Raw genomic sequence first — 12,504 nt, forward strand, 5'->3', positions numbered from 1 at the left:
GAACAGAGAAGGGGCGGAAGGCGAGTGCGCCAACTCGATTGGCCAGCTGTATTCCTGCTCTGATTGGCCCTAGGAGGGAGCTCGGCCCACTCCTGGTGGTAGGGGGCGAGGGCAGAGTCTGGAGTTAAAGTAGGCAACTGAGGCACGAGAAAAATGAGTCCTAGTACCCAGGAGACCAGACCTCAAGGTCTCCTTTAATGGGGTACTCTGTGTGAGAGGAGGAGGTGGGCTCTGGTGAGCGATCTCAGCCCAAGCTGTCTGCCAGTCTGTCTCAGGAAGCTTGCTAGCCACATGTGACTGTGTGACTTGGTGTGATTCCCTGTGCTTTGTGATTCTGTGCGGTTGATTGAGCCTGAGTGACTGTGTATCTATATGTGAATGGGGCTGACTGTTTCTGTGACGTTTTGGGGCTGTTGACTATGGGTGGTTGTGTGCCTGTGTAACTGTGACTGTGTGTGGCTGAATGTCTTTGTGGTTTCTTGTCTAATCGTAAGCTCGTGTAATGGTATTCTGTGTGATCGTGTGTTTTTGTGGTACTGTGTGCATGACTCTTTTTTTTATAATTTTTTCAGGGCTACTGATTTTTTAAAATTTTTTATTTTATTTTATTTTATTTATTTATTTTTGGCTGCGTTGGGTCTTCATTACTGCGTGAGGGCTTTTTTCTAGCTGCGGCAAGCGGGGGCTACTCTTCGTTACGGTGCGCGGTTTTCTCATTGCGGTGGCTTCTCTTGTTGCAGAGCACAGGCTCTAGGCGCGTGGGCTTCAGTAGTTGTGGCACGCAGGCTCAGTAGTTGTGACTCACGGGCTCTAGAGCACAGGCTCAGTAGTTGTGGCGCACGGGCTTAGTTGCTCCGCGGCATGTGGGATCTTCCCGGACCAGGGCTCGAACCCTGTCCCCTGCATTGGCAGGCAGATTCTTAACCACTGAGCCACCAGAGAAGCCCCATGACTCTGTTTTGATGGCTTTCTCTGTAGATGTGGCTGTTATCTTTGTGAGAATATGACTAGATATTTTTATGTATGTCTGGGCGATTGTATATAACTATATGTGTCAGTGTGATTTGGTCTATGTGTTGTGTGTGGTTGTGAGCTTGAGTATATAGCTGAGTGAATGGCTATGCTCACCGAGATCACTTTTATGAGCACTTGTGAGGTGTGCTTTCGAATCTGGATGTATCATGCTTGACCATCTCTGTATCTGAAAGTCACTCATCTACCATGACCCTGTCCATTTCCCAGTTGGGGAAAGTAAGGCTCAGAAAGCAGATTGATCTTGCTCAAGGTCACAATGGACCACGTGCAGAGCAGGGACCAGGACTGGGATCCAGGCCTCCTGCTTCCCAGGACAGACCTCTCCCTGCCCACCCAGGAACACCTCTTCCCACATAGACAGTCTGGGTAGTTGTGTGTGTAGAATGCTCTGTCTCACACATTGTCTCTGACTATGATGGGAGTAACTGTGAGATTGTGTCTGAAGGTGATCACTAGCCTGCATATCCCCAAGTGCCTGAGGCCTGGGTGTGTCCAGACTCTTCCACTTTCTGGGCCCTTCTTTCCCTTAATATCTAAATAAAATGATTTGAACTCTCCTCCTCACTTAGTAGGGAGTCCATCACCACCCTGAATTGTCTGGGATTCTGCATAACTCTAATTCTTCTGGACACCTCCCTCCACCAGGAACCAATGGCCTCCCTCCTTCCATCCCTTCCTTTCACCAAAGCTCCCTGTCCTGGAGTTGTTGTGGATATTGGAGTTCTCTGTAGGGGGGTGTAGAGGATGATGACGGCATACACATTAGGAAACCTAAATTGAGGCTCAGGCCTTGCCACCCAGGGAAGTCTGCCATCCGTACTGGCTACCTGCTCCCAGAGGCCTTATCTCCCAGCCAGATGCCCAACCCTCCCCCTGACCCTCATCCTCTTGCCTCACCTTTCAGAGCCAAACATGCCTGTTAGTGCTTTATCCTAAATCAAGGAGATGTCTCCCCAAGAGACACTCTGCTTTCCTCTCCAGGAAACCACTCTAATTTCAACCATTTTGTTTGATTGAAGTGAAATTCACATAACATAAAATGAACTTTTTTTTTTTCGGCTGTGCCGTGTGGCTTGCAGGATCTTGGTTCCCCGACCAGGGACTGAACCCCAGCCACAGCAGTGAAAGTGCCGAGTCCTAACCACTGGACCGCCAGGAAATTCCCTAAAATGAACCATTTAAAGTGTATAGTTCGGGCTTCCCTAGTGGCGCAGTGGTTGAGAATCTGCCTGCCAATGCAGGGGACACGGGTTTGAGCCCTGGTCTGGGAAGATCCCACATGCCATGGAGCAACTGGGCCCGTGAGCCACAACTACTGAGCCTGCGCGTCTGGAGCCTGTGCTCCGCAACGGGAGAGGCCGCGACAGTGAGAGGCCCGCGCACCGCGATGAAGAGTGGCCCCCACTTGCCTCAACTAGAGAAAGCCCTTGCACAGAAACGAAGACCCAACACAGCCAAAAATAATAAATAATAAATAAATAAATAATTTTAAAAAATAAAAAAATAAAAAAAAATAAAGTGTACAGTTCACTGGCTTTTAGTATATTCACAATGTTGTGCAACCACCACCTCTATCTAGTTCCAGAACACTTCCATCACCCCTGAAAGGAGACCTTATACCCATTAAGCAGTCACTCCCCATTTCCTCCTCCCCCCATCCCCTGGCAACCACTAATCTTTCTGTCTCTGTGGATTTGCCTATTCTGGATATTTCATACAAGTGGAATCATATAATATGTGACATTTTGTAACTGGATTCTTTTACATAACATGTTTTTGAGGTTCATCCATGTTGTAACATATATTAGAACTTCATTACTTTTTATAGCTGAATAATATTCCTTTGTATAGATGGACCACATTTTGTTTATCCATCTGTTAATGGACATTTGGGTTGTTTCCACCTTTTGGCGACTGAAAGGTGGACATTAGTGTACATTAGTGTACAAGTACTTGATCCAGTACATGTTTTCAGTTCCCTTAGGTATATACCTAGGAGTGAAATTGCTGGGTCATATGGTAACTCTATGTTTAACTTATTGAAGAATCATCTTCCACAGTAGCTGCACCACTTGGCATTCCCACCAGCAGTGTACGATGGTTCCAATTTCTCTGCATCCTCACCAACCCTTGTTATTTTCCTTTTTTTGTTGTTGTTAATAGCCATCCTAGTAGGTTTGTCGAGCTGGTTTTTACATTACTTTTTTGCTCCCCCCACCCTTGTTGCACATGATAATTTTTTGTCTTTTTGTGTGATGCATTTATGGTGCACCAACTCTGGTGATGTGCCTCCGTCTGGGTGAGGTTGTATGCCTTTCACTATCAGGGTGTCTGATTTCATGTTAGTGTGGTTGTGTTTGGGTGCGCCCCCTATGGTTGGGCATTAGTAGTTCAGTTGTGTGACTAATTATATACAGTATCAGAGACAGGTGGCTGTGACTATGTAAGGTTGTAGTCTGTGATCGTGTCTGTGCCTGATGTATAACTGTGTGCCTGACTACATCAAAAGTGTGTTTATGGGGCTTCCCAGGTGGCGCAGTGGTTAAGAATCTGCCTGCCAATGCGGGGGACACGGGTTCGAGCCCTGGTCCAGGAAGATCCCACATGCCGGGGAGCAACTAAGCCCGTGTGCTACAACTGAGCCTGTGCTCTAGAGCCCGAGAGCCACAACTACTAAAGCCCTCGAGCCTAGAGCCCGAGCTCCACAACAAGAGAAGCCACTGCAATGAGAAGCCCGTGCAACACAACGAAGACCCAATGCAGCCAAAAGTAAATTAATTAATTTAAAAAAAAAAGTGCGTTTATGAATGGTTGTGTGGATGTGTTTTACACTTTTGTGTCTCAGGCTTCGTCTGTGTTTGATGGGATTGTGTGACTGCATCTTCTACAGTTCTGTGACAATATATCCAGGATCCTCCATGTGTCTGTTCGGTTGTGACTAAATCGTGTGTGTGACTGTGTGTGATTTGGGTAACTGTGTATGATTGTCAGCCCCTGATTATGAATTCTATGTCTGAGGGATTGTGTGACTATAACATCATGTAACCAACGTAGTGGATGGTTGTTTTTTGTGCCTGAGAATTGTATGTCTGTGCATGGTCTTTGTGACACACAGACACGCAAGTATTTGTGCAGGGACTATATGGGGTGTGTGACTTAGGGACCAGGAGATTTGTGTCATTATGTAATTGCATAGTGTGTGTGTGTGTGTGTGTGTGTGTGTGTGTGAGACTATGAACTATGTGTCTGTGATGTGTGTCTGTGTCAACCACCTGGACTCCCTTGGCACCACAGTCTCTGGTGCAGAACCTCAGATTCCCTCCCCCATGTGGGGTAGAAATCAAGAAGCAGCCAGGTCTCCTGCAGGTCAGGTGTTTCCCATGGCCCGATCCAACGTTCCCATGCCACGCAGCAGAGGGAGCCACCTCCTCCTTCCCAGCCCCCATCACGCGGGAGCAGCTCTAGTTGCACCAGCCTCAGCCTCCATGCAGCTACTCTCCCTGCAACGCCGCCTGGGGTGGGGGGTGTCCATGGTAGACAGTGACGGCTGACTGGCAGGGGCCTCTCCTGCCACTGGGCTCAGACCCTGGACGCTCACTACCCAGGAAATTTAAAACCAAGTTAATCCCCAGCCCCCAGCCCTCCCACTCACCAGGGACAGAGCCTTGGCTGTTCTGGGCCCCCACCTGATAGCAGCCTCCAACGTCTGGGGAGTCTGATAATGCTTGGCTTGGCAGGGAGTTCATGCCAAGTCCCGCCATCAGCACAGCTGCTGCTGTTTATGGGGAAGGGGAGAGTTGTAAGGTCCTGGTCAGGGGCAAGGGGGTCTTGAAGCTCCTTCCCAGAATCCCCATTCTGCCTGTCACCCCTTCTCCAGGAAGGTAACTGAGAACAGGCTCCAAGTTTCTCCTTCTTTGGGAACCCAGTGCCTCACTTTGCCCAACCCCTGAACCCCCAGCCCCTGAACCCCCAGCCCCTGAACATCTGATTGGCTTTGGATACAGGATCATTCTTTATGGCTCAGCCCCAAACAGGCCTAGGCAAAGTCTGTTCCCCCAGAAACGGTGACCCCCGCCTTTGCCTGCCCCTTATCAGGGGCTGCAGCCAATCAGCTGAGAGCAGAGAGGAGCCCTCCAGGGGCCGTCAGAGGCTCAGAGCCCACGAGGCCGCCAAAGGACAGGAGGCCTGAGCCCCAGGGTGGGCACCAGCCAGCCATGGCTGCAGCGGAGACCGCCTTGCCCTCCATCAGCACGCTGACCACCCTGGGCCCCTTCTCGGACACACAGGAAGACTTCCTCAAGGTGGGGCCAGTGGGGTCTAGATGGGCTGCCAGGGGTTCCGGGCCCAGGCCACAGAGCTGGGGGATCAGGTCTGAATCTTGCCTTGGAATTCAGAGACCTGGTCAGCGCTGGGTGTCCTCAGTGCAGGCCAGGGGTCTGAACTTGGTCTAAGGGCCTATTTCTGTCATAGAAAACTGAGGCTGGGAACTGAACAACTCAGGGATCTAGGCTCAGTGAGACACCCCCAGATAGATATCAGAGGGAAATGGCAGATGTGTCTAGGGGACATCCAGGAATTAATCTTGGGATTAATCTTGTTGGGGGACAGGGAAGAAGAGGAAGATTCTTGGGGGAAACTGAGGCAAGGCTGAGCCTCCCCCAGCCTTCCATTCTTGGCTCTGCCACCCCTTCCCCCTTGCCTGAGTGTGGCTCCAGATAATGTAAGCCTTATCTCCTGTCTCCAGCCTGACAGATAGACCTCTGTCTCTGGAGCTGAGGTGGTGGGGGGAGGGGGGGAAGGACAATGTGAGGGACAGACTGACATGACAGACAAGCAAACAAGACCCCTTTATTGAGCCCCTAGCCAGTCTGCCCCCATCAGGGCATCCGGCCCCCACCGTCTCCGGGCAGGATACCCTGGTGTCCACTGAAGCTTCGTGCTACCGGCTCCCTCCCACAGTGGTGGCGCTCTGAAGAGGTGCAGGACTTGGGCCCAGGCCCCCCCGACCCCACAGGGCCACCCCTCCACGTGAGGCCTGAGTTGGAGGACACGCCCGGGGAGGACGAAGACGATGAGAGGGACGCGGCTACCCCCTGGGACCTGGATCTCCTACTCACCAACTTTCCGTGCCCAGAGCCGGGCAGCGTGCCCCAGACCTGCGTCCCCCAGACTTGCGCTCTGGCGCCTGGCGAAGGTTCCGGGGTGCAATTCCCACTGCCGCCCGAGACTCTGGGCGCGTACGCGGGCAGCCCGGGGCTGGTGGCTGGGCTCTTGGGTCCCGAGGACCACCCGGGCTGGGCGCGCCCGGCCCCACGAACCCCGGCTCCCGATGCCTTCGTGGGCCCAGCCCTGATTCCAGCCCCCGAGCCCAAGGCGCTGCCGCTGCAGCCGATGTACCCGGGACCGGGTGCGGGTTCCTCCGGCAGCTACTTCCCCCGTACGGGGCTTTCAGTGCCTGCAGCGCCGGGAGCCCCCTACGGGCTGCTGTCCGGGTACCCTGCGCTGTACCCGATGCCGCAGTACCAAGGGCACTTCCAGCTCTTCCGCGGGCTCCAGGCTCCGGCGCCCGGTCCCGCCACGCCCCACTCCTTCCTGAGTTGTCTAGGGCCCGGGACGACGGGTGCAGGACTCGGGGGGACCACAGGAGACCCAGGAGGGACCGCGGAGGCCGCGCCATCCAAGCGCAGCAGGCGATCGTGGGCGCGCAAGAGGCAGGCTGCGCACACGTGCACGCACCCGGGCTGCGGCAAGAGCTACACCAAGAGCTCTCACCTGAAGGCGCATCTACGCACGCACACAGGTGAGGGGGCGGGGCCCGGTGCAGGGGCGGGGCTGGGGGGGACCTTGGGAGCCAAGAGCTGCAGAGGAGCTGGAAACCCGGAGCAAGGGGCGGGGCTAAAGCAAAGTCTCGGTGAAAAAGGCTGGGCAGAAGGAGCTGGGGACGAGTCTGGAATATCAGGAGCCGGATGGGAAGTAGTGCGGAAGGCATGTGGGGACGGAGAGAGGACATGGAAAACCTGGGAAGCATTTCAGGGAACCGAGGGCTAAGACCTGGGCCAGGGACGGGCCGAAGAGCAGAAAGCCAGGCAAGCTGTGTAGGGGCCGGGGCTACAGGAGGGACTGCGGGGAGAGGACAGCTCGAAATACCAGGGGCGGCCAAAGACCCAGGGTTCAGGTTTGGGTCAAGCGGGAGCGGAGTTAGGTGTTCTGGGGCGGTAGCCAGGAGTATAAAGAGTGGGTTGCTTGGTTAGACTGTAGGGGGCGTGCTGGAGCTCAGGAGAGTTAGTTTCAGGGGCCCGGACGCAGAGGCCGGTCCTGGAGAGCAAAGGGAAATGGCTGGGAAATACAGGAGGGTAGGCATAGGAGGAGAAGCCGGGTCCCAAGGAGCCAAAGACAGGGGAGGGGACGTGGAACAGAGGCGGGGTGGAGGAGGAATGAGGCCTATGCATAGGGGTCCGCACAGAGGATGGGGCCACGTGTACAGACGCGTCCAGGAACGCAGGGAGGAGGGGCCAGGTCTAGCAGGGGGAGAGCATACTCACTGGGGACAGGGCCTGGAATACCAGGTGGATTTCGGGGCTCAAGGGCCAAGGCCAGGGGCAGGATTGGGCAGCAGCTTGAGTGAGGGTCCCCTGGTGCAAAGGAGGGGCTGGGACATAGGCGCAGTGCCAAAGGACAAAGATTGTGATGGCATTAGGACGCAGGGGCAGGGTACCGGGCACAGGAAGTAGGGCTAGTAGTGTAGAGGGTGCGACTTGTGACCAGGAAATGAAAAGGGGCCTGGCGCCAGCAGGAACAGAAGAAGAAGGGTCGGGGTAGCAGAGGCCGGCCCTGGGTGCAGATTCAGACCCTTCCCGAGAGTGTCTCCTTAAATTTCACGACCTACGCGCCTCACTTGCCTCACCCTAGTCCCGGCCAAGGCTAGGAGGGAGGACTCTGGGACCAGGTGTGGGGGACAGTGGCTCTCAAGGCTTCCTCGTCCCCCCAGGGGAGAAGCCATACGCCTGCACGTGGGATGGCTGTGGCTGGAGGTTCGCGCGCTCCGACGAGCTGACCCGTCACTACCGAAAGCACACCGGTCAGCGTCCCTTCCGCTGCCAGCTCTGTTCGCGTGCTTTTTCGCGCTCGGATCATCTGGCCTTGCACATGAAGCGTCATCTGTGAGCCCCGCCCCGGCACTTGGACCTTTTCTGGGGACTGGGGTTAGAACAAGAACGGACCCAGGCACGGTGGTTTTCCCTCGGATGAACCCTCGTCCGGACTCTTGGTCCCACAGATCCACCAAGGACTGGCCCATAGACAGACCTGGGGGAGCCTCCAGCAGAAGTTCCCACATGTCCTTGGCCACAGGGAGCCACAGTCACACACGGTCATGTAGACCGAGCGAGATAGGCCTCAAAATAAACGGACTCAGGTGGATACTTAGATACTTCTGACAAAGAGACAGACCCTCAGAGAGCTGGACCATCAGACCAGCTCACAGGTGGCCCTAGACAACAGAGGCGTTGTGGGGTGAGGCTTCCCAGAGACGCTGGTTCTAGAAGAAGGCTTCACACTGTGACTCCTGAAGCTCCACATAGTGGCTGGCATTGATGTGAATGGTTATGGGTCTCGTAAAAATGCTCCTCCCAGATAAAGCTTCAGTGTTGGTCTGAATTTGTGGGTTTTGGGTGTGGAAGTTGGGAGGAAGCTTAACCCCAGAGGTGATATTGGGGAGCTATACACACACTCACACCCTCCTCTCCTAAAACTGGGCAACCCTCCTCAGGCACTTGCAGCCCGTCCTTCCCCCACCCCAAGGTCAGGCTACATTGTCCCTGCCTCCTGCCTCGAAACCCAGGGACATTCACAGGGACCATCTTCCTCCACTTAAGAATCCTCAGCCCGGGGTCTTCCCTAGTGGCACAGTGATTAAGAATCTGCCTGCCAATGCAGGGCACACGGGTTCGAGCCCTGGTCGGGGACGATCCCACATGCCGCGGAGCAACTAAGCCCAAGGGCCACAGCTACTGAGCCTGCGCTCTAGAGCCCGCGAGCCACAACTACCGAGCCTGCGTGCTGCAACTATTGAAGCCCGCACGCCTAGAGCAGGTGCCCCGCAACGAAAAGCCATCGCAATGAGAAGCCCGCGCTCGGCAACGAAGAGTAGCCCCCGCTCACCGCAACTAGAGTAAAGCCCACGCGCAGCAACGAAAACCCAACGCAGCCAAAAAAAAAAAAAAAAAATCCTCAGCTGGGTCCCAGAGCCCCGTCATCCTTCACCCTGTCATCATCCAAAGTGACCCCTTGGCTAGCTCAGCGGCGGTGGCGGGGGGGTGGGGGGAACATGCAGAATGAAAAGGGGGAGGACCAGGAGGGCAAGCGCCCTTTAAGGGAGCAAAAGTCACGAGAGTTGGACCTCAGGCTGTAAAGCAGGAAAGAAAAAAAAAAATCCAAATTTGCCTCTGTCGGAGAAGCCAGGGGAGGAGCGAGGTTCAGTGAAAGAGTGTTGATTGGGATTAGCCAGAACTGAAAGAGACGGAGGCAGGGCCTACTGGAGGGACGTGGGCTGTGATTGGCCAGGAGTAGAGCCGGAGGCCGGACACTGGAAACCACCTGGCCATGAGACGCCATGTCTGGGCCGAGCCAGAGGATGGAGCCTATCAGGGACTAGTCTGCCGGAAGCAGGAGGAGGCCCCAGGCTGGCCGGGTCGGCGGCGGAGCCTGCAGGGAGCGACTGCCCCGAAGAAAGCCGAGCCCCCTGGAGGATCCTTGACTACCTATTCAAACCTCTGCTTCTCACCTCGCGGGCGGAGTCTGCATCCTCGTGATGTCTGGGCCTGGGTTCCCCGGCGGGTTTGGGGAAGTGAAAGTCACCAGAGGCCGGGTCTGGCCCAGCTCGTGACCCCGCGCCTTGCGGTCCCGACACAGATTTCTAGACCCCAGCTAGCGCTCTGAGCTCATGGCCGCGCTGAGCTTGCTGCTATTGGCCGCGCTGCTCTGGGTCCCTGTAGGGACCCTGACCTGCTACGGGGACTCGGGGCAGCCTGTGGACTGGTGAGTGCGCGGGAGCCGACTATCCCTCCAGGGCCGCACTGGGGATTGCTGCGTTCCTAGGTGAAGACTGGGGTTCCTTCTCTTCTTCCTCTATTCTGTCCTTTTCCTAACCTCCAGGTTCGTCGTCTACAAGCTGCCGGCCCACAGCGGGCCCGGAGATGCGGCGCAGAGAGGGCTGCGGTACAAGTACTTAGATGAAGACTCAGGGGGCTGGCGCGACGGTGCGGGGCTCATCAGCAGCCCCACGGGGGCCGTGGGCCGCAGCCTGCTGCCGCTGTACCGAAACACTACCAGCCAGGTGAAGACGCCCCCGGCAGAACCTGGGGTGGGACTCTAGGGTGGGCCCGACTTGTGGGAACCTTCAAGTTGCCCCTGTCCATCTTCCCCAGCTCGCCTTTCTACTCTACAATGACCAACCGCCTCAATCCAGCGGGTCTCAGGACTCTTCCAGCCGTGGGCACACGAAAGGTGAGGCCAGACTGGGGACTGGGGAAGAGTTCTGGTTTCCCTGTGCATTTCCCCCAGCTAACCCATAAGTTGCCAGGGGGGTGAGGGTGGGCTGCTCTGTCAGGCCCTAGCCATCTGTTTCCTTATTTTAAATCAACATTGTCCTTCCTCTGGACTAAGATAATCGATGGCTGTGGAAACTGAGCTCAGCAGTGGTCCTGACACTGCCCACTGCCCACTGGTCCTGTGGTCCAGGCCCCCTACAGACTGAGTGTTCCTGGGTTGCACGTGTGCTTGTTGGGATGCCTCAAGCAGTCCCCCTGATCTCCAATTTCTGGTTCAGGTGTGCTGCTCCTGGACCAAGAAGGGGGCTTCTGGTTGATCCACAGCGTTCCGAACTTCCCTCCACCTGCCTCCTCTGCTGCGTACAGCTGGCCTCCTAGTGCCCAGAACTATGGGCAGACCCTGATCTGTGTATCTTTTCCTCTCACCCAGTTCCTGAATATCAGTGAGTGGAGACAGGGAGGCAGGGTGAGTCCCTGATTCCCAGGCTAGAATCTTGGAACAGTCACTCATTTTCTTCTCCCCTTGCCCTCCAGGCAGACAGCTGACCTACACCTACCCCCTCGTGTATGACCATAGGCTGGAAGGGGACTTCGCCCAGAAATTCCACCTGGAGGAGGTAGTCAAGGGCCATCATGTGCGCCAGGGACCATGGAACAGCAGCATAACACTCACATCAAACAAAGGACACATGTTCCAGAGCTTTGCCAAATTTGGAAACTTTGGAGATGGTGAGCCTTGAGGTTGACAGTTGGAGAACTTTTTCTGCAGAGGGGGTGTCTGGTGTGTCCATGGCTGAGGGCAGGTCATGGTTAGGGACTAGAATACCTTGGAGTCATAATCACATGAGAGGTAAACAACAAATATACCTGTGTTCAAATATTGGTTTCTGGCTGTGTGATACATGATTTAACCAGAGCCTCAACTTACCTTTCTGAAAAATGGGAATAATGGTATCAACTTTAAAGGACTGTCGAGTGACATGATGCATATAAAGCATTTAGTAAGGGCTATTAGTCTTAATGTTATAATTCCCCAGATTGCCAGGAATTGATAACTGAGGAAACAGCTCAGAGAGGGGAAGTGGCCTAGGGAATCCCTAGCAGTGATCCTGACCCTGTCCATGTCCTCTTTCCATCTTCTGCAGACCTGTACTCTGGCTGGTTGGTGGAAGCCCTTGGCAGTGACCTACAGGTCCAGTTCTGGCAAAGATCTCCTGGCATCCTGCCCTCCAACTGCTCTGGCGTCCAGCACGTACTGGATGTGACCCAGATAGCCTTCCCTGGGCTAGCTGGGCCAACCTTCAATGCCACAGAAGACCATTCCAAGTGGTGTGTAGCCCCAGAAAGGCCCTGGGCCTGTGTGGGTGACATGAATCGGAACAAAAGAGAGGAGCACCGGGGTGGGGGCACACTGTGTGCCCAGCTGCCCACCCTCTGGAAGGCCTTCCAGCCTCTGGTGAAGGCATGGGAGCCCTGTGGAAAGTAGAACAGGGCCTTCTCTCTAGGAAGCCCAGCAGAGCATATAAGAGCTAAGGCTCAGGGGCCAGTTTGGACTTCAGTTTGAATCTATTTAGTCTCTTCCTATTTGTTTGGCCTTGATCATGTGCCTTAACCTCTCTGTGACTCAATCTACTCATCTGCAAAATGGGAATCATAACACCTTACTCAGGATTGTCGAGGAATAAAAAGAAATTGGTAAATGAGGCTGTTAATCTTTTCTTCAGGTGGGCACTGGGACTCAGAACAGCACTGCAGTTTGCTGAGGGTCTGGGGGCAGCTGGCACATAGGTGAGACACAAAGTGGGACCACAAGGAAGGGCCAACCAAGACTCACCTCCCCTCTTTATGGTAACCAGGACTGGAGTTCCACCCCTCAACAAGCACATAGGCAGGGGGGAGGAAACATGATGTCCTGCCTTGC

At 54.9% G+C, this 12,504-nt stretch overlaps 2 protein-coding genes across 2 annotated transcripts; both read left to right on the forward strand.

Annotated features, from left to right (window-relative positions):
- The first annotated feature begins 1 nt into the window (after nt 1).
- KLF1 (KLF transcription factor 1) lies at nt 2-8,672 on the forward strand. Its single transcript, XM_082454996.1, has 4 exons — nt 2-187; nt 5,131-5,336; nt 5,995-6,835; nt 8,024-8,672. Exons 1-4 carry the CDS (start codon nt 154-156, stop codon nt 8,197-8,199), a joined length of 1,257 nt encoding a protein of 418 aa, XP_082311122.1. The 5' UTR covers nt 2-153; the 3' UTR covers nt 8,200-8,672.
- Nucleotides 8,673-9,648: 976 nt separating this feature from the next.
- On the forward strand, nt 9,649-12,283 carry DNASE2 (deoxyribonuclease 2, lysosomal). Its single transcript, XM_082455009.1, has 6 exons — nt 9,649-10,071; nt 10,189-10,369; nt 10,461-10,539; nt 10,862-11,026; nt 11,118-11,312; nt 11,729-12,283. Exons 1-6 carry the CDS (start codon nt 9,977-9,979, stop codon nt 12,067-12,069), a joined length of 1,056 nt encoding a protein of 351 aa, XP_082311135.1. The 5' UTR covers nt 9,649-9,976; the 3' UTR covers nt 12,070-12,283.
- The last annotated feature ends 221 nt before the right edge of the window (nt 12,284-12,504 follow it).

This window comes from Balaenoptera physalus (genome assembly GCF_965194825.1).
Source record: "Balaenoptera physalus genome assembly, chromosome: 3".
Classification (NCBI taxonomy): Eukaryota; Metazoa; Chordata; class Mammalia; order Artiodactyla; family Balaenopteridae; genus Balaenoptera; species Balaenoptera physalus.

Excerpts from the sequence above, each read along its gene's own strand:
- KLF1 (XM_082454996.1), top strand. The coding sequence starts at position 154 with ATGAGTCCTAGTACCCAGGAGACCAGACCTCAAG. Across the intron at positions 5,337-5,994 it reads CACAGGAAGACTTCCTCAAG|TGGTGGCGCTCTGAAGAGGT; the intron begins GTGGGGCCAGTG and ends TCCCTCCCACAG. Across the intron at positions 6,836-8,023 it reads GCATCTACGCACGCACACAG|GGGAGAAGCCATACGCCTGC; the intron begins GTGAGGGGGCGG and ends TCGTCCCCCCAG.
- DNASE2 (XM_082455009.1), top strand. The coding sequence starts at position 9,977 with ATGGCCGCGCTGAGCTTGCTGCTATTGGCCGCGCTGCTCTGGGTCCCT. Across the intron at positions 10,370-10,460 it reads ACCGAAACACTACCAGCCAG|CTCGCCTTTCTACTCTACAA; the intron begins GTGAAGACGCCC and ends CATCTTCCCCAG. Across the intron at positions 11,027-11,117 it reads CACCCAGTTCCTGAATATCA|GCAGACAGCTGACCTACACC; the intron begins GTGAGTGGAGAC and ends CTTGCCCTCCAG.